The sequence below is a fragment of the Zea mays genome, chromosome 1, assembly GCF_902167145.1.
Source record: "Zea mays cultivar B73 chromosome 1, Zm-B73-REFERENCE-NAM-5.0, whole genome shotgun sequence".
Taxonomy (NCBI): Eukaryota; Viridiplantae; Streptophyta; class Magnoliopsida; order Poales; family Poaceae; genus Zea; species Zea mays.
This window is the reverse complement of record NC_050096.1, coordinates 229,256,686-229,278,020: the sequence shown is the minus strand read 5'-3', so window position 1 is coordinate 229,278,020 and position 21,335 is coordinate 229,256,686. Positions and strand designations below refer to the sequence as shown.

Here is a 21,335-nt window from a genome sequence, read left to right as displayed (position 1 = left end):
GCTAAACACCATACGTACTCCTAATGTCTAATCATTTGTCTTGCATTATTAGATTTTTTTTTTCAATTTAAAACTTTACCGATATCGACAATTTACCAGAAATGAGCCAAACTAAACGTATTACTATGAAAAAATTATTATTCTAACAATGAGACCGATTGTTGGCCACACGTCGGTTCTTTCGTGCATATAATTAGGAGAATAAACGAGAGAAAAGGGATATAATTTCTTGACCAAGAATGAACGGTGCAGTGTTTTCTTACGTCTACTGATAGCAGGGTATGGGTTGGTATTATAATCGGCTTGAGTTGTCCCCGAGAAAGGAGATGCGAATATGTGCCCCCGAAACTAAGGGTTTGAACGCTTTGATGCAAACACCCAATTTATTAGTCCGGCTGGACCTCTGACAGCGGAATAAAATCGTATCAGCGCCCAATTTATTTCTGAACAATGACTGTGCCGTTCACCAAAGGCGCATTCTCAAGAAGCGATTTTTTCCCCATTCACACAGGTTTAACAAACCAAGCTCTCAACAAATCCAATACAAATTGAAATCTAGCTAAATTATAGGTACAAAGAAGAAACACTCCATGTACTTTGCCAAAATAACAAAAGAAACTACCAATAAGAATCAACAAAATCTTAGAATCGTGTGCTGCACGATCCATATTTTTTGGGCTCTCCCAAGTAGATGCTGCTTTGGCACATAACATATGATGCAAACCCCCCATCAGCACACAGATTAGCCCTGCCTTTTTACCTCCTCCAAACCTTTCCCCTAATCAACTCTCTCTCTCTCTCTCTCTTCAATTTTCACCACGCTTTTCTCCACTTCTTTTTTGATTCGTCCTTTTGATGTGCTCGCACACCAGCAACGCTTTGTTCTCCTAGCAACCAATGTTCGCGCGCCACGTGTGCGATGCACGCACGTCAGCACCGCAAGTTAACAAGTCGGCAAGCCAGATCTGGGCGCCTCGGAGGACGCGACGACCCCGCCCTCGTGGCTCACACCTTCCTCTGGCCGTCCGATCTCCTCTCCACGGCGGAGATGGATCCCTGCGCGCGCTGCTCCAGGGTGCGCACCACGTCGGCCATGGACGGCCGGAGGCTGGGGTTGTCGCCGACACAGGCCGCGGCCAGCGCCGCCACCGCGGCGGCCTCGGCGGCGTCGTAGGCGGTGCCGAGCCTCTCGTCGACCAACCCGCGCGCGTCGCAGGGCGGGTCGCCTGCCCTGAGCCGCGGCGCGACGACGGCAGTGAGGAGCCGGCCTTCCTCCGCGCAGAAGGCCTCCATCCCCGTGAGCAGCTCCAGGAGCAGGACGCCGAAGCTGTACACGTCGCTCTTCTTGGTGACCACGCCGGAGCGGATGTAGTGCGGGTCGACGTAGCCTGGCGAGCCCAGCATGGTGCGCGCGGACGAGCGCGGGCGGACGGCGGCCGAGAACCCCATCCGCGCCGACCCGAAGTCGCACAGCTTGGCGGACATGGACGCGTCCAGGAGCACGTTGGACGCCTTCACGTCGCCGTGCACCACCTGCGGCTCGCAGCGGTCGTGCAGGTGCTCGAGCGCGCGCGCCACCTGCAGCGCCACCGACACCCGCCGCGCCCACGGCATCGTCCCCGCGGCCTTGCCCCCGCCGTGGAGCCGCTCGTGCAGGTTCCCGTTCGCCGCGAACTCGAGCACCAGCACGCCTTCGTCTGCGACTCGGGGGGAAAAAAAAGCCAGAGCCTTCCGTCAGCACTCAGCACAGCACAAGGAAGGCGCACTAGGCGGAGCGCGAGAAAGCAGAGCAGAGGAGATGACCCACCTTGCTGGTCGCAGAAGGCTAGGAGGCGGACGATGTGCGGGTGCCGGACGCGCTGGAGCGCGTCGAGCTCCTGGCGGAACACGCGGTGGAGGCGCTCGCTGCTGCGGTGGACCTTGACGGCGGCGAGCGCGCCGGAGAGGCGCGCCAGGTACACGGTGCTGAACCCGCCCTCGCCGACCACGGCCGAGGTGAACCCGCCCGTCATCGCCTCAACCTGCGCCCACGACAGCCCCCGCGGGCCGGCCTCGACCCCCTTCTCGGCCTTGCCGTCGGACACCCCGAAGCCCCCGTCCTCGTCGCGTTCCCGGCCGTCGGCCGCCGCATTGGCGCCACACCCGCAGCAGAAGAACCTGTACCTCTGCACTCCCATCTTGTCCAAAGAAAGTTTCTTGAACAAACCAGGGAGGAGTGGAGAGGGGAGATGACAGCGGAGGAGGACTTGTGAGGCACCTAGAGGCTTGTGGGTGAAGAAGAAGGGAGATGATGGCGCCTCTGCCTCTCTGTATTTGTTTCTCTGTGTACTTGGGGTTGGGATGGGCGGAAGGCTGATATATATATGGGAGAGGTGTATGGGGGATTCAGATTTGGTGGGGGGTTTGAACTGTGAAGTGCCAACTTATCAGGATCACAGGATGTAAACTGTGGAGGGGATGATGTAAGCAAGCGAGAAACTTGTTTATGCAGTCATTGGCATGCAGATGCAGCAGCGCCGCAGACCTGCAGTGGCAGGGATGATAGGGTGCCTGACAAGTGGACCCACCTTACTCACAAGGACAGTACTATTGTTGCCTCACCAAATATGCTATTAGGCGGGGACTCATCGATCGAACCAACCGTTCGTTATTATTATTATTATTGGTGTTATTAATCTATTCCTCCATTATCCGTGGAGCTCCATGGATTACAGCGAGACTATGCACTTGTTTAGACCGTATAATTGGACCAGTACACCAATACACGTACCGTGTGTGACGACTAGATGTATGCATGCATGATCAACAAACATATCAAGGGAGTGAGCCTGTGTCTGTCCAGCTCCAGTAGGTGTGGAAGCTTGCGGCCGATTAGGTTTCAGCTGAAGCTTAACGAATAACGACGGCACGCATCATATGGGCAAAGCCGAGGCGTGAACAGTGGACGTGGTTCCTTTCCTTGGCGATCCAGGATGTCTCGCACCCACCACTGATCGGTGACCGATGCAGCAGCAGCACTGGGCTGGGCTGGGCTGGGCTGGGCTGGGCTGGGCAGGTTCTTGAGGTGACGTTTTCCAGGGCTTGTACATACATACATCGGAAAAAGCCGGAAGCTTCAGCGGGCAGCGGACATGTCAGGTTGCCGCTGCCGAGCTCTGGTCAGCTCAAATCAGGAAAAAAGGTCCTGATGACCGGTCGCTTGCTCGCTCACCGCATGCCGCAGCAGTGAAAAAATAACATCGAGATTTAACCAGTATGGTTACTGCTACTAGTACGATAGTTACGGCGACTGGCCAAGTGTTAGGTGAAAAACCGGAGCTCTTATTTATCCTGCCTAGACATGTCCAAATGGACCGGCCCGCCAGTGGGCCCGTGACCCGGCACGGTCGTGGCCCGGCACGAGCACGGTCCAGCCCGACTAGAACCGTGCCCGGGCCGGCCCGGTCCGATAGCCGTGTCGGGCTTGGGCTAGTCTTCTGGCCCGCGGTGCAGGCACGGGCCCGGCACGATTAATTAGTAGACACGATAACGGCACGTTTTAGGACCTTATTTTGTAACTGTCAGTCTGTTTTTAGCTATAATACTGATAATATGTTATTATATAAGAGTATTCGAAATTGTTATATGTGTTTATATGTGTATCTAAAATTCTTTGTCTAAGTATGTATCTAAAATTATAAATATAATTAATTGAATTTAAACTAAATTTGAATATTATCTTTAAATTCTGAATTTTAGATTGTTTTTTGTGTGTTATAACCGTGTCGGGTCTAGGCTGCGTCAGCCAGCCCGCGGGCCGGCCCGGCCCGACACGACACTAAACCGTGCCGGACTTGGACTGGCGCCCCTCGTGCCGGGTCCAGCCATGCCCGTGCCGGGCCGGTCCAGCACGGCCCGTTGGACATGTATACTCCTGCCTGCAGTACCTATACGGTTTGGGTTAATTATAATTCAAGCGGGGACGGAATTCTCGTCAGGGTTTTTATCCCACGTTACCATTCCTAGTCCGGACGCGTGTCGGTTTTGTTTGGGGATGGGTTTGGTTGGTGTGGTGGCGCAGCGCCGTGGTCCGGGGCCGGTTGGACGAGCAGGAGGCGGATGGTCAAGGAGGAGTCCAGGCCGACGGCGACGGGCGGGAGCTGGAGCCCGCGCGCTGGAGCCTGGAGGGAGGAGGACGCAGCGCATCCGAGAGCGGTGAGTCGTCCTCATGAATGGCGTCTTGTTTGGTTGCTTCTGAGGTTGAGCCATACGTACTGTACATGCTTCACGCGAGAACCCTGAAAAGAGCAAAGCGGACTTCCCACGCGTACGGGCATGACGAGAACCACAGGCGCGCGCACATCACACACAGAGAGACGCATCGGATTCCTGAACCTTCACACGAAATCCGGGCGCCTGTTCGCGTTCACTGAACCTTCAACACGCCCCGCAACATGGCGGCATGGGCTTTGGGTACGAGAGTTTTTAAAGGTGGCGGATTTATTATTATTATTATTATTATTATTGCGTCAAGCCACCCTCCTCTCGCTCGCCGGCTCGGTTGGCTTTTATGGGTCGAACGTAGCGCTCTCTGCCTCTCTAAAACCTCCCTTGCAATGCAATGCAATGCGACGCCATCTCGATGCCACGGACCGATCCAACAAGAGTACGGGTGGATAATGCAATGCGACGCCATCTCGACTGGTCCAATCCAACAAGCCAACTAGCCAAGACATGGATAAGGTGACATGTCACTGCAGCCAAAGAGTACGGGTGGCTTCTACGCCTGCCAGTGCAGTGTAATGTACCTCCTCGTGCTCGTCAAGTTGCCTCTGAACCTGAAAAACACGCTGCGGTTTTCGCGCGCGCGCGCACACACAGCTGATGTAAAAAAACGGAAGCAAGCAGTGAGACTCTTGCACAGGATGGTGGAGAGGTGGACACTGAGATGAGCTGATGACTGGTGAGGTGACTCGGCATCCATTCGATTGGGGGGGGACCAATCACCAATCTGGGCCGGGCCCCTCGGAGGTTTGGCGGTGCGTCGGCGGGAGGGCGGCCGGGAAGCAGGCGGCGCGCGCGAGCTATCTCGGTGTGACGCGCCACCTATCGGGGTCCTGCACTGCACGCGTCTCGTCGGCCACTTTCGTTTTGCTTCTTCCAGGGGAGGGAACGGGGCGTACGGCCGGCTTCTGCTGCTGCTGATTGCTGAAATCAAGGCCGGCTCGTACGGCGCGAGCAGGAGGTCGCTGCGCCGATGTCGTCAGGCACAGGGACTGTGTAGTGTAGGCCAGGACGCAATCATTTGGCAGGCGGCAGCTGACTCGGACGCCTCACCTCTCAACACCAGATAGCCGAACAAAATGTTTCATCAGAGCAACAGCCAAAAGGACGCTCTCAGCCTGTGGTAGTAGACTAGTAGTAATTAAACTCGCATAGGCCTGAGGTCCCAGTGGTTTTAGTTTGAAACAGCTGGCTGCAAGAACAGTGCCAATGCCATGGAGGACTCGAGTTGCGGAGAATGGGATGATAGGTGTCCTACCCTGTGCCACCGGGAAAAAAAACGAGGCGTTTACCTTTTTTTTATTAGGACACGAGCAGGCAGGCACGCTCGTCGTTGAATCGTCCGTCGGTTTCCAGGCCTACAGAACGTATCACCGCACGGAGCACGCACTGGTGAATCGCGCGCGGTTCACGTCAGGATATGGATTGCATTGACGTCCATGGCGAGTTGTACAGGTGCAGCGGCCGGCGGCCGGTCCCGTCGTAGAAGACGACGTCCTAACGCGTATAACGTAATGGGGCTCCAAGTTCCATCACGTTTCTGAATCACGCGAATTTATGTCTCCGGAGACCGGAGGATCAGAGCGACGGACGACGACGTGTGGGTGTGGGCGTGTGGCTGCTGTATTTGTTTCTGAGAAGTGAGAACGGCTGAACGGGGGGACGTGAAGCAAGCGCGAGGAGCGTTCGGGGGCTTGCGACGTGTACCTACCACCTGCATTCTGCCTCTGCGCGACTGGAGTGTGGGAGCCCTCGAGAGAATGAGACAATCGGGCATTCAGACAGGACCTACAGTGTATTATACTATAATAAATAAATAAATAAATAAATAAATAAATAAATAAATAAATAAATAGTTTTGTTATACATGTAGTGCAAATTTAGGCAATGATTACATACATAATTGCGAGGAAGAAGGTCCCAAGTCGCAACTGAACAAAACCGTGTCGTAAAGCTGCAACAGAGCTCTGCAGCGACGGAGCAACCTGTAAAACAAACAAACAAACAAACTAGTAGTCCTTCAGATAATGGGGTCCGATCGGCGCTGATTGCAACAGCAGCGTTGCGATCTGCTCTCATTGGGTGCAGCTGTAGGCCTGTGCTCTTCTTTGATTTTCTTTGGAGAGCCCTGCCAGACTCTTGTTTCTAGTATATGCTGAGCCCGACCCTCGTTTCTAAAACGGATTCTTCGGCTCGCTAATCCCGTTTAGCTTGCCTAATCCGACAATCCTGAGCAGAACCCGGTTGCCCGTGAAACAGAGACGGTGCGTGCAAAAGCCGTGCGTGCGTGCGTGGGCGTGGCGTAACTTCAAATCATGGCACCTGCCACCTCCTTTCACCTTTGCTTGCGTCATGAACACCATGATTACTTTCTGCAACAAGGTGGTGTAGCTTGCATTCGCAGTTATTCATTCGCACCAATAGAATCCGGCTGTCCATCAGAGATTCGAGGATCAGAGTTAAAGATCAAGAGGCGGACACTTATCCCAAACGGGGTCTAAGATGATCGCCTCTATTGATTAACAAATGCGACCGATGCCGTCTCAGAAAATCGCCTTTGACAGAGATGGGCTAAAATGATTTTCAGATGTAGGAGTGCTAAGATACCCATCTCTAAAAAATAGTATTAAGAAGGAAAAAAAATAATCCACACCTTTTATATGTATTAGACATTTTATATCGAAACTATAGCACTCACTGCGACCTGCATTATTGTAGTTGAATAATTTTTTTTTATTAACTGTTTAAAGTCCTTAACTGTTATTTTAAGATCAAAGACTTTGAAATTCAAAATATAAAATTTTGAAACAGTCTCGACTGTCGGCATGGTCTATACTAAAGTTAAAGTTTTTAATACAATCTAGTACAACTTCATAGTTGAGATATTATCTTTGTTCGAAGCCATTTAGAGTGTAGAACAAATTGTTGTGAATTTAGTTACCTCTTTTTAATTTGTTATGTGAACTTGTTGCGAGTTGTGATGTGTATCTCCACTACTATGGTCGTAGATGAAGGCCAGACATAGTACACTATATAACTAGGGTACCAAAATGATCAATTGAGTTGATTTATTTAACTAATGGAGGTCAATGTAAAAGTATCCAGTTAGGTTATCAACCCGAGAGGGAAGCGATCATAAGATGTACAATCTCCTTGCGGGCTTCAATGGAGTCTGTCGTCTAGGAGGTAGCAACCTACAAGAGTAATAAATGCCAGTAGCTTATAACACGGTCACCTAGTGCTACTCAAATTCAATCTCACAATGCACCACACTATCATCACTCAATCGCTCTCCAAATATTTACCCATAAAAGGAACACAATGTGTTCGAACCAGAATTGAGCGGCGGACTGTCCGGCCCTGAGGCCGGACGGTCCGCGGTCCGGACGGTCCGCGCCTGTGGGCCGGACGGTCCGCGCGTGCGCAGAACAGATTAGGGTTCCGAGTTTTATGCTACGGTTGTTAGCTATATTCGCGGGATTAGCTCGGAATCAGTTGTGTAAAGGGTCCAGCCCCCCTCCTCTATAAATAGAGAGGTCTACGGCCGATTTGTAATCATCAACAATCGAATCAATACAACTTCTATTTCGCATTTTATTCTAGGAGTAGTTCTAGTCTAGTTTAGGTTTAGCCTTCCAATCCCCAATTCTTCGTCTCTCTTCGACTCTACGTCGATTAGAGGAGTCTAGGTCGGCCGGCTCGAGCCTAGACAACCCCTAGGATCTCTCTTCCCCGACGGGGTCCCTCCCGGGAGCGAGATCTAGGCCGCCGCCCCTGCACACGCGCGGACCGTCCGGCCCCAGGGCGCGGACCGTCCGGCCGTCAGGCAGGAAACCCTAGCCCCTGCGCCAGGTCGGGGACCGTCCGGCCCCAGGCCGCGGACCGTCCGCGCCTGACCAGAGAGCACCGCCGCCGGTTCTTCTTGAGTATTTGACGCTCCAAAAAAGCGTCAACATACTTTTTGGCGACTCCGCTGTGGAAAACGTATCTAAGCTTATCAAATCGGCCCTCAATGGCCGGTTTAAGGGATAGCTCTGATATTTCTCAAAGCAACATCATAGAGCCGACTTGGGAAACCTTGCCGGCTGACGAGCAGCTCCAGTTCGAGGAGCACAAGGAGCGGATGATCCAGGAGGCGAAAGCAAGGTTCTTGGCCAACTTCAAAGTGGACAGGAACAACAAGGTCGTCCGACATCGGGCGACGGATCCGGCTTCGCTCCAACCCACGCCAGATATCCCCAATGTAAGTAATACCAACGATCTGCAATCTCTTAGAAATTATGTAGAAGATCAGCGTGAACAAATGCAGAACATCATAGGGGGTATGCAAAGCGATCTTAAGAGACTAGTACGTGCATTTGATAAATCTAGTGCCGCAAATTTTCCTTCGCACGAGGTTGAGTTAGGAGATAACACGCGTAACACATCGGCTACAGGTTGTCACGACCAGTCACAACCCCTTTATGGGATGCCGATGGACACATACCCTAAGCAACCGCAAATCGGCAGCAAACCAGCCGATCTGCACATGCCCGGACCGTCCGCACGTGAGCGCGGACCGTCCGAGCCAACAGCAGTCGGGCCTATTTTTAATGAGTTACCTAGATATGCGCCCGAGCCACCACATATGACACAGAACCCAAACTACCCAGTCGGACGGTCCGCATACAATGACGGACGGTCCGCATATGACCACGGACGGTCCGGGTACATATCCGGACAGTCCGCGCATGAGTCTTTTGAGGAGGATTATTACCTGAATCCTCGCCCGTCCCAGCAACACTTCCCATCACATTATGCAATGCACCAGCCCATTAATTCAGGATCCAGAGCCCAGGAAAGCTTTCCGGCCCCACCTAAAAGGCCGGAAAGAAACGATCAAACCTATGAGCCATATAGGGCAAATGGAAATGCACCACGTAGCTCAAACCAATGGGGGGAACGACAACATACTAATATGCAACCAACCCCACCTATGTTTGACCAGAGAGCCGGTGGTCTTGCACCGGCTGCCATTGATATAGTAAGGGAAGAAATAGCCGGGGCGTTCCGAGATAAGCTCGGAGTAAGCATGGTCCCTGGGGGGCAATCATATCGGAAACCTTATGACAGCCGATTTGATCACCACCCATACCCACAGGGAACCAGGATACCCGAATTCGCAAAATTTTCGGGTGATCAAGGGAAAAACACACGCGAACATATAGGCCAGTTCTTAGCACAATTGGGAGAATTGGCCGACACAGAGGCATTTCGCGTACGTTTATTTTCATTATCACTAACAGGAACCGCGTTTGCATGGTATGCCACTTTGCCTCCTAATTCCATTTCATCATGGGGGGATCTAGAACAAAAATTTCATGATCATTTTTTCTCCGGTGATTATGAATTGGATTTGGTAGATTTAGTGTCATTGCGACAGACAAAAGACGAATCGGTTAATGATTACATCCGGAGATTCCGCGATACAAGAAACCGATGCTTTCAAATTCATTTAGCAGAAAAACAGCTAGTAGGATTAGCCTTTAATGGTCTACGATATTATTTAAAAGAGAGATTAGAAGGCATCCAATTTTTTACACTAGCACAGTTACACCAGAGGGCTTTGGCTTGCGAAAGCCGGAGCAAAGAAACTGCTAAAACAATGCGTCACAACGTACATATAGTAGAATGCGACCAAAGTAGCTCAGATGACGAATCAGCCGAAGTATATGCTGCTGACATGGTTTGGCCAAAACAGGCCAAATCTTCGGCTTGTTCCTCCTTGCAGCCGGTTCAAAAGAAACGGCAAGAGGAGGTTAAGTTTACGTTTAATGTTGGTAAGTGTGATAAAATATTTGACGAATTACTCAAAAATGGCAATATTAAAATAAATCACATTGTTCCATCCGCCGACGAGCTAAAACGTCGTGCATACTGCAAGTGGCATAACTCATTTTCTCATGCCACTAATGATTGTAATATATTCCGACGACAGATTCAATCGGCCATTAATGAGGGACGATTGAAATTTCAGGAAATGCAGGTGGATACAGAGCCCTTTCCAATGAACGTGATCGACTTTGAGGGCAAGAAAGTCCTGGTTCGGCCAAACACGGCCGATAAAAGCAAAGGCAAAGAGGCAATCATCGGCAATTCTAAAAAGGCCGATGAGGATCATAAAGTTTCTTGCAGAAAAGTGGTAGCCGAGAAGACTCCCGATGGAGGGGAGACCCTAAAGGTGACCATCATAGCCTCCAGCACTGGGGGGCAAGCGCAGACAGGGAGACAGATGCAGGAACCCGTGCTGCGTATCCCGGACGGTCCGACACGTAGGCGCGGACGGTCCGGGACCCCACCGGACAGTCCGGAGAGCTCCGGCGGACGGTCCGGCCGTACTTAGGACTCGCAGCGACCACGTACCTTCAAACCACGACGACCAGAGATAGGTACGTGGAAAACAAATACATTTAAAGCAGCTGGTCGGCTGATCAAGCCTGGCCCAACTTTCGATCAATTGTTGTCTAAATATGTGAGAAAGAAGGCCGGCCCCAGTGACCGGCCACCGAAGCGACCCCGCTCACCCATTCATGAGCAACGTCAGGTCAGGCCGATTGGACCACCTCACCAATCGGAAGAAATGAAAGGTCCTATTGTACAATTGAGACCTAACATGCCGACATGGACCCCTCCACCTCCTTATCCATCTATGCCATATCCATACACATACTTACCTCCACCATATGTCCCAAATCAAATGTGGGGCATGCCACCATATCCATTTGCGATGCCATAGTACCCCACCTGGGGGGCACCCCAAACATCCGTTTTTGATAGGTTGGCGCCGCCAGTGCAAGACCGATTGAGCGCTGCTGAATCTGGTCACCAGGCACAGGCCCAACAAGATTGCCGGACTACTCGGCCTCCTAGGTCGACCAATCCGGCAGGGGGCATATGCCTGTAGCAACTCAAAGAACAACAAAAAAGGACATCATCAAAATAGGCACTGCAGATGTTGTCATACAGGGAGACAATAAAGGGCCGATGATTTTCGGCGAATCGGCCAACACAACAGAAAAGGATACAGCTACCATCAAAACAGCTGATCCAAAATACTCCATGCCTCGATGGTGCCCAGCGGGATTGACACGATCCCAAAAGAGAAAATTACAGCGCCTAAGAGCAAAGGAGAGCCAGGAGAAGGAGGCGGAAAAGACATTTAATAACACACATCCACTATACCCGCCACCACAAAAGAAATGGAGACCGAAGGCCGTTGAGAAAAAACAAACGGACACAAAAATAGAAAGTCAATCTGCACCAGGCGCGGACCGTCCGGCCTCTGCGTGCGGACCGTCCGCCGTTCACCAGGAAGTCTCTGGACAACCTGCACCAAGCGCGGACCGTCCGGCCCCCACACGCGGACCGTCCGCCGTTCACCAGGAAGCCTCCAACGACACGACAACATCAATGGAAGAGGACGACCTGCTGGGAGAAGACCTGGTCGACTACGAGGCTTCTCCAGAACGCCCAGGTATGGATGTAAATATTATTACATTTTCTGCCGATTGTACTATCATCGGCGACGATGAACCTGTTGTTGCCCAGTTTGATTTTGGTCCTAAAGAAGCCGCCTTTACTAAACCAAAGGAATCGGTAAATCATTTAAAGCCGCTCTTCGTGCGCGGTCACATTGATGGGATACCGATTGCTAAGATGTTGGTAGATGGAGGGGCGGCTGTAAATCTAATGCCTTATTCATTATACAGAAAATTAGGTAAACAAGATGACGAACTTGTCAAGACCAACATGACCCTCAGCGGTGTTGGGACTGATAGTTCGATCAAAGCCAGGGGAGTCACGTCCGTTGAATTAACCATCGGGACTAAGACCCTTGCTGCTGCATTCTTCGTCGCTGATGTAGAAGGAAATTACAGTTTAATCTTAGGCAGAGATTGGATTCACGCCAATCAATGTATACCTTCTACATTACATCAAATGCTGATACAATGGGTAGGCGATGACATAGAACAAGTACATGCTGATGTATCGGCCTGCATCGCTGTGGCCGATGCCCTTGTACTCTGGACTTATGAGACTGCTACATGTCTCACAGGAGTAGACTTTTCTGATTATCAATTCATAAGTATAGATAAGAAAGGTTTCATTCCTGTAATGCTAGAGCCGATGGAGAATCGGCTAAATCCTAAATAAAGTTAAATGATGAATACACACAAAGTTCATGAGTCTTTGGTCACGGACAGTTCGGCCGCCAAGGCCGGATGGTCTGGTCTTTCACAAAAGAGTTCGGACTTTAAGACCGAACATCTACCACAGCGAAAAGACAGTATTACGGATGATCCGGTCCACGAGACCGGAAAGTCCGCCATCACACAAAGATCATCTGATTCCTCTGTGGGGGACATGATAGAGGAATTCAGAGATCTTGATAAACTAGGACAGGGGTTTACATCGGCCGATCCTTTGGAGGAGATTGACATAGGAGATGGTAAAACTCCAAGGCCGACTTTTGTAAACAAGACCCTGGAGACCGATCCTAGAGATGAGATGATCGGTCTATTGAAGGAATATTCAGATTGCTTTGCTTGGAATTATACTGAAATGCCTGGATTAAGCCGAGAGATCGTAGAGCATCGGCTGCCTATTAAATCTGGTTTCAGACCTTTCAAGCAAAGAGCTAGAACATTTCGTCCAGATCTTCTCCCACGCATCAAGGACGAAATCCACCGGCTGCTAGAAGCTGATTTTATCAGACCTTGCAGATACGCAGAATGGGTCTCCAATATTGTGCCGGTGGAGAAGAAGGAGTCAGGTAAACTTAGAGTATGCATTGATTTTCGCAATTTAAATAGAGCAACTCCTAAAGACGAATATCCCATGCCCATAGCCGATACATTAATCAATAATGCATCAGGAAATAGAATTATTAGCTTCCTTGATGGTAATGCCGGATATAATCAAATTTTCATGGCCGAAGAAGATGCGTCTAAAACGGCCTTTATATGTCCAGGCTTCATTGGTTTATTTGAGTGGGTTGTCATGACATTTGGTCTGAAAAATGCTGGTGCTACTTATCAGAGGGCTATGAATTTGATCTTCCATGAATTGTTAGGAAACACTGTGGAAGTTTACATTGATGATATTGTAGTCAAATCGGCTGAGTTTAGTTCTCATATAGCTGATTTGCGCAAAGCCTTTGATAAAATGCGTCAGTATGGTTTGAAAATGAACCCACGTAAATGTGCTTTTGGAGTGTCGGCTGGTAAGTTTTTAGGATTTGTCATACATGAACATGGTATAGAAATAGACCCTGACCGAATCAAGTCTATTCGGAATGTGGGACCTCCGACCTGTAAGGTCGAGGTACAAAGGTTTCTCGGCAAGGTGAATTATTTACGAAGGTTTATTTCTAACCTAGCCGGGAAGATTGATGCGTTCACCCCTATTCTTCGGCTTAAGAATGATGCCGAATTCGCTTGGGGGGCAGAAGAACAAGAAGCATTTGATCTCATCAAAAAATACTTATCTTCGGCTCCCGTATTAAAAGCACCACGAGCAGGAGTACCATTCCGATTATACATTGCAGCTGAGGATAAGGTCATTGGGGCTGTTCTGACACAAGAAACCGAGGGGAAGGAGCATGTGGTGACATATCTAAGCCGAAGGTTGGTGGATGCTGAAACAAGGTACACTTTTATTGAAAAGTTATGCTTATGCTTGTTTTTTGCATGCACCAAATGTAGATGCTATTTATTGTCTAGTCATTGCACTGTTTCTGGTCAAGCCGATGTGATCAAATACATGTTGCATAACCCAATTATGAGTGGTAGAATTGGTAAGTGGGCCTATGCACTCGTAGAATATGACTTGGCCTATGAACCATTGAAATCTATGAAGGGCCAAGTCATAGCAGATTTCATTGTAGAACATCGGGTTAATGATATTCATGAACTAGACATGTCATACCTCACTATTACTCCTTGGACTTTATATTTTGATGGATCGGTTTGCAATGAAGGGCAAGGAATTGGCATTGTGCTTGTTTCACCAAGTAATGTCTCCTTTGACTTCTCTAGCCGATTGAAAACGTATTGCACTAATAATCAAGCTGAATATGAGGCCCTCCTATTCGGTTTAGAACTGTTAAATGGTATGGGAGTAAAACATGTGAAGGTATTTGGTGATTCTCAGCTGGTTGTCCAACAAGTGTTAGAAGAATATCAATGTCTTGATGGTACTCTAAATAGTTATCTTGAGAAATGTTGGAGCATAATCCATTCTTTTGATGAATTCAGTATTCAGCATATCTCTAGAGTTGAGAATCATAGAGCTAACAACTTGGCACAAGATGCATCGGGTTATCGGATAAAGAGAGGGAAATTTCACAAAACTGAAAATCTGATAACCAGTGCAGAGCCAAAATCCCAGGTCGCGGACCGTCCGCGTGTTGACGCCGGACCGTCCGAGGTTACCAGAAAGGTTCTCTTAATCGATTCGGCTGACAATGAAGCCGATACAAGTGATTGGAGGATACCTATACTTAATTATTTGCAAAATCCCAATATCAGGACAGATAAGAACATTCGGCGAACAGCTTTCAAGTATGTTTTGATGAGTGATGAACTTTACCGCCGAACGGTTAATGATATCCTGCTTAAGTGCTTGGGCCCAGATGATGCTATATTAGCCATGGCCGAAGTACATGAAGGAATTTGTGGTACCCATCAATCAGCCCCAAAGATGAAGTGGTTGTTGCGAAGGTCTAGTTTTTATTGGCCTAGTATGACAGCTGATTGTTTCAAGTACTACAAGGGGTGCCAAGTGTGTCAAAAATTCGGCGACCTACAGTTGGTCCCTGCAGCCGAATTACATCCTATCATCAAGCCTTGGCCATTCAGAGGATGGGGATTAGACTTTATTGGAGAAATTCATCCTTCATCATCAAAGGGGCATCGGTTTGTGTTAGTTGCCACTGACTATTTCACCAAATGGACTGAAGCCGTTGCTCTAAAGAACATGACGCACAAGGAGGTAATTGAGTTCATAACTGAGCATATTATTCATAGATTCGGCATTCCCCAGACCTTGACTACAGATCAAGGTACTTCTTTTATGTCAAAGGAGGTACGTGAATTTGCTGAATTATACAGAATTAAGCTGCTTAATTCGTCTCCATATTATGCTCAGGCCAATGGACAGGCCGAGTCTAGTAATAGGACGTTGATTAATTTGATAAAGAAAAAGGTATCTGATAATCCTAGACATTGGCATAAGATTTTTTCTGAAGCTTTATGGGCTCATAGAATATCTAAGCATAGTGCTACTAAAGTATCTCCTTTTGAGCTTGTCTATGGGCAGGAAGCAGTGTTACCTGTGGAAATAAGTTTGAATGCTGTCAGGTTTGCCAGACAAAATGATCTAACTGCTACTGATTATTATAATTCAATGATGGATAATATTGATGAGGTAACCGACAAGAGGATGATAGCTTTGGGAGCAATAGAAAAGGACAAGATCATGGTAGCCAGGGCCTACAACAAGAAGGTCAAAGCAAAATCATTCCAAGTAGGAGACTTGGTGTGGAAGACCATTCTACCTCTGAGGAATAAAGACCGAAAGTTCGGGAAATGGTCGCCAAGCTGGGAGGGTCCTTATAAAGTGAAACAGGTGATGTCTGGTAACACTTATTTACTACAAACATTACAAGGCAAGGATTTACCTAAGGCTTTGAATGGGCGTTTCCTCAAACAGTACCATCCTAGTATGTGGCAAGATGCCTAAGGAAACCGATGTAATCACATCGAGTTAGTTGCTTTTGGTTCGCCCAGCTCCACCAAAAGGCAGGGGGGCATATGTTCGAACCAGAATTGAGCGGCGGACTGTCCGGCCCTGAGGCCGGACGGTCCGCGGTCCGGACGGTCCGCGCCTGTGGGCCGGACGGTCCGCGCGTGCGCAGAACAGATTAGGGTTCCGAGTTTTGTGCTACGGTTGTTAGCTATATTCGCGGGATTAGCTCGGAATCAGTTGTGTAAAGGGTCCAGCCCCCCTCCTCTATAAATAGAGAGGTCTACGGCCGATTTGTAATCATCAACAATCGAATCAATACAACTTCTATTTCGCATTTTATTCTAGGAGTAGTTCTAGTCTAGTTTAGGTTTAGCCTTCCAATCCCCAATTCTTCGTCTCTCTTCGACTCTACGTCGATTAGAGGAGTCTAGGTCGGCCGGCTCGAGCCTAGACAACCCCTAGGATCTCTCTTCCCCGACGGGGTCCCTCCCGGGAGCGAGATCTAGGCCGCCGCCGGCGATCCTCCGCCGCCCCTGCACACGCGCGGACCGTCCGGCCCCAGGGCGCGGACCGTCCGGCCGTCAGGCAGGAAACCTTAGCCCCTGCGCCAGGTCGCGGACCGTCCGGCCCCAGGCCGCGGACCGTCCGCGCCTGACCAGAGAGCACCGCCGCCGGTTCTTCTTGAGTATTTGACGCTCCAAAAAAGCGTCAACACAATGTCTAAGAAGGGGGTTGAATTAGGCTTCTCTAAAATTTCTTGCGATAAATAAATTCTAATAGCAAGAGCAACTTTATCTGAGTGTCTATAGTCTATACAAGAGTTGTGCAACCTAATTTATAACCCTACACCACCATGGCAATTTTAAAGAAGGTAAATTCTTTAATGTAGATTGCTCAAAATAATATAGAAAGTAATGCAAGGGTTGGAAGACTCCTCGATGTTTTTTTGAGGTCTCGGAGAATCGACACTCACCACTAATCCTCATTAGAGCACCTGTGCAAGGGTGTTGTTTCCCCTTGTCTGCATAAGGACCAAATGTTCTATGAGCTAGTTCTTCGCTCCTCTGACATGATGAACCACTCACAACTGTGTACAAAGGGTCTTCCACAAAATGTGATAGACTATGCATCGATGGAGATGGGTTTCGGATCCACATGAACCATACCTTCATGTCAACTTTTTTTTGCATGCCTAGAGATCTCGTTGTTGGGAACTTGTTCTCAAATGCTATGAATTAAGAACAAGGCAACATAAAATGTTAAATATTAAAGCTTTTCGTTCTTCGAAGCATTATTTCCCCTTGGATATAATGGATTTCGGACGAAGGTTATGAAGGTCATACCTTCATAATTATAATAAAAGATAAGAAAAGATTTATGCATAAAATACGGAAAATAACATGATTACTTTGAACATTATTATTAAATTGTTTCTATTTATTTTACTTATATAAACAATAACAAATTACAAATGTACCTTTGGCTTGAAGGAAAGTAAGGGTACAAACGAAATGCCAATGCCAAGTCAGCGTGAACAGTACGAGAGTACTGTTCATCTATTTATAGGCACGAGACGCAGCCCATGTAAAATTACATTAATGCCCTTTGCTTTTATCAATAACTCTATAGTAATTCTCCAAGGTCTAATTTGGCTTTTCATCTTTAAGTCGGTTCCCCCTTTCTGCTGTCATGCCGAAGCTTTTCTGCACATAGCTTTGTGATCGTTTCATCCTTCGTCACGATCGTCTTCTATTTCAGTCAAGCTTCGTCTTGACCATGCTTTTGTATATCCGCAACCTGATTCCGAAGATACCTGCTCACATACTTGGAAAACATTGTCAAATTATGTTTTTGAGGACCTTCGAAAGCCGAAGGCCTCCAACAGTAGCCCCTCGCAATATTAATTTGTTGTAATGATAAATTCATATTGCGATATGGACGAAGGCCTTAAGCCGAAGGTCCGAAAAAACACCTTCTCTTTGCTAGAATAGCAACAGTCTTTGACAAGAGGGACCCTCCAGTTTTCAACGCACTGGGTGTATAAATAAGAGCTCATCCCGAGTTTATTTGGCACGCTCTCTTGCCAACTGCTTTTACTCACCCGACTATTAGCCTGCGCGCAACAACACTTGCTTGGCCTTTTGGATTTTTAAGCTTCGGTTTCGAGAGTACTTTCTAAGCGTTTGCAAGGATGTCTGAGGACTCCTAGCCCCCCTGAACTTTTGGTTTGCAGACTGTTTTCCATGCTACTTGAGGGGGTTTCTTTGTATTTATATCTGCTCCTCTTCAAAGGCAGTGTCTTCTAAATTTATCAATATGCTTAATCACCGTTTTTGGGAGCTTAAGGGTGCACATGTAATATGTTGGTAGAGAGGAAAATATAACATATATAGATTAAAATAAATTTTGCATAATGCGTTAAGTCAATTCAAAATTCAGAGAGGTCCAGGACAAGGAGTGGTGATGGTAGTGTGTATGCGATGCCCATTTGTTTTTGCCAATTGTGCTTTTCGTGCACCCGGCATTGGCGGCGGTAAGTACACTCCACCGTCTTAGGTTCCTTCGACAGCACTTTAGCTTTTGCAAAAACAATTGTGGTTTTGACTTCTTCGTGCGAGACAGTGAGAGCAACTTTTTCGGGAGAGCCAAAGCCATTATAAAGAACCATTTGATAGCATGACTTCTATACTGTTTCGCAATCATGAGCGGACAAATACAGAAATATGCAAAGCTCACGTTCGTTCATCCTACGTAATGCATCACTAAGTGAGTGATCGTGCGTTACAACGGGGACATATAATATCACAATAACTTATATACAAAATGTGTGTTATAGTGTTATGAGAAAATGTTTCATAATCCATTTGTGATCCTGGTCATATATATATTTTGTTATTTTAATCTAGTTGTTTCACCACTACATTACAACCATCGGTATCATACCGGCTTCGATATATGTCACGATTTCTATGGTCTCATAATTGGAGAGCACGCTCCACGCCTGCCGGAAGAAGTTCCCTCGTACATCGTCAGTCATCAGGCACGCACCACCATACACACTTGCTCAAACAAAAAAGCAATTGTGTGTGTTTGCGAAAAGAATCAAAGGCAGACTAGCACAAAAAGCTACCCCGACGGTGGGGAGGATGACGAACTGATCATTGCTGTCGGTCCTCCTTTGCATCACCTCCGGCGCCAAGATGACGCCACAGTCCACGATATAGTAGTCGTCGAACGCGCGCGACATGGCGAGTACCGACGACTCTTGGCTGGGTTGCCAGACGAAGTGCACCTCGGGCTCATCAGCAAGGTAGTACACCTGACCGTTGCACCACCAGATGCGCTACTCCTCTACATACAGCATGTTCGAGGACACTCACACAACGTCAGCAACGACCATCATCCCAGCGCACAAGAATTCATGGCCGGTCAGTAGCGACTTACATGGAAAGTTGGGATTCAGATGGACGATGAGTTGGACGACGTGATGGCGTCATCGTTGGATGCGGTGCCCAGAACAACCCGAGAGTTATCAATGTTGGCAACGACCATGAGGTCCCCCTGCTTGACGATGGACAACGCGGTGTAGCCGCTCTGGACCGCGTCCAAGCGGCAGCTGCGTCGGAGCTTGTCATACACAGCGGCTCATGCGGCCACGTAGGACTGCTTCCAGAGGTCGAACTGCAGTCGTCAAGCTTCTTCTCGTCGTCGATGAGCGACGCCAACGTGAGCGGCTCCTGCTAGTGGTGTTTGTTCGAGGTTTCCAAGCAAGAAACATGGATTCATATTTGGCGTTGGTTTATGAAAATGACTCACGAGTCAGATCCATGGAAAAAATATTATGAAGAATAAATGCCACGCATGCAAAAAAAGGAATTTAAGTTGAAAACATTATTCAAACAAAAGAAATTGCATGCAAGGCTCTTCTTTAAATACTACTCCTTCCATCAAAAAATATAATTCAAGAATCTCGGTGATACTTATCTACTACTACGCATTGTGCAAGGGTAGGCTTGGGGAGAGATGTAGTAGATGTTTTCCTATCGTAGATGTAGACATGAATACACATGTGGTGTAGCGGTAGTTACTACTCACATTTGTCTGAGAGGTTGTGGGTTCGAATCCCCTTGGGGTCATTTGTGTTTTTTAATTTTTAGCTAGACGTAGGTTGTATGTGGGAATGAGAATGGGCTTTGCGGGGTCATTTGTGTTTTCTAATTTGAGCTAGACGTGGACTGTACGTGGGAATGAGAATGGGAATGTGCTTTGCAGGGAGGGGGAAATGAGAAAGGCAAAACATGGAATAGGAATGATAGAACATGGGAATGAGCTATGCAGGGAGAAGGAAATGAAAAAGGCAGAACTAGGAATGGCAGAACATGGAATTGTGGCAGAACACGGAATGGCAGACTACTATTACAGCCTGAATAAGTAGTAGAGATTATCCATGTGAACGCATTATTATTTTCCTACGCCGCCATCAGCCATCCCTCCAACCCACCGTCGCAACCCACAACGACGGTGTCGGAGAGGAAAATCTCAGGTCAAGTGGTGGAACGCACCCGCCCTAAATCCTAAGATGAGGAGGGGCCTAAGCGGGTTACCTGTCTGTTGGAAGGTGGAAGAACATACGAGGACACGAGGGTTTAGAGTGGTTCAGGCCGCTGGAGCGTAATACCCTACCTCCACTGTGTGTATGTAGTATTGAGTATGTGAGCTTATGAGTTGAACCTGCCCTTATAACGTTGTGTGCCTTCCCTTTTATAGTTTAAGGGAGGCACATACAAGGATGCTGAGCCCCGACATATGCCGAGATCCAACACCCAAGGAGTATGACCCGTGGGCCAGGGCCCCCGTGTCATAGACTGGGTTGTTGTCTCTTGCAGCGGCAATGAGGAGGCGCGCTACCGCGTGCGGTGGTTCGCTTTTTCCGCACCCAAAGTTCAGCGCACAATCCGTATGACTTGTGGACCCGACCCCCCGTGTCATAGACTGGGTTACCTTGGTGCGCGTCGGGCGAGCTTTTCTGCGGCGATTGAGGGGCGCGTGAAAGGGTTTCCCTAACAAGGACTCTGGTTTCCGTGAAAAAGGAATTCACCCCGCGAGCAGCAGTTACCTTTTCGCATTCTCTTCCAATCGACTGCGCCCTTATGCCTTCGTGCTCCTTCGCTCCACGCCCGCGCCGCCGGCTGTGCCCTTTTGCCTTCGTGCTCCTCAGTTCCACGCCCGCGCTGCCACGCACGCCATGGCTTCGCTCGGTCACCCCGACCGCTTCCAGTCTGAGG

The 21,335-nt window shown here is 48.6% G+C and overlaps 1 protein-coding gene across 1 annotated transcript; it reads right to left on the bottom strand.

Annotated features, from left to right (window-relative positions):
• Positions 1-491: 491 nt before the first annotated feature.
• LOC100286253 (protein kinase domain containing protein) lies at positions 492-2,329 on the bottom strand. The gene is given in 2 exon segments (NM_001159140.1): positions 492-1,697; positions 1,808-2,329. Coding segments are annotated over 2 exon segments (1,062 nt in total). The 5' UTR covers positions 2,178-2,329; the 3' UTR covers positions 492-1,005.
• Positions 2,330-21,335: the final 19,006 nt, after the last annotated feature.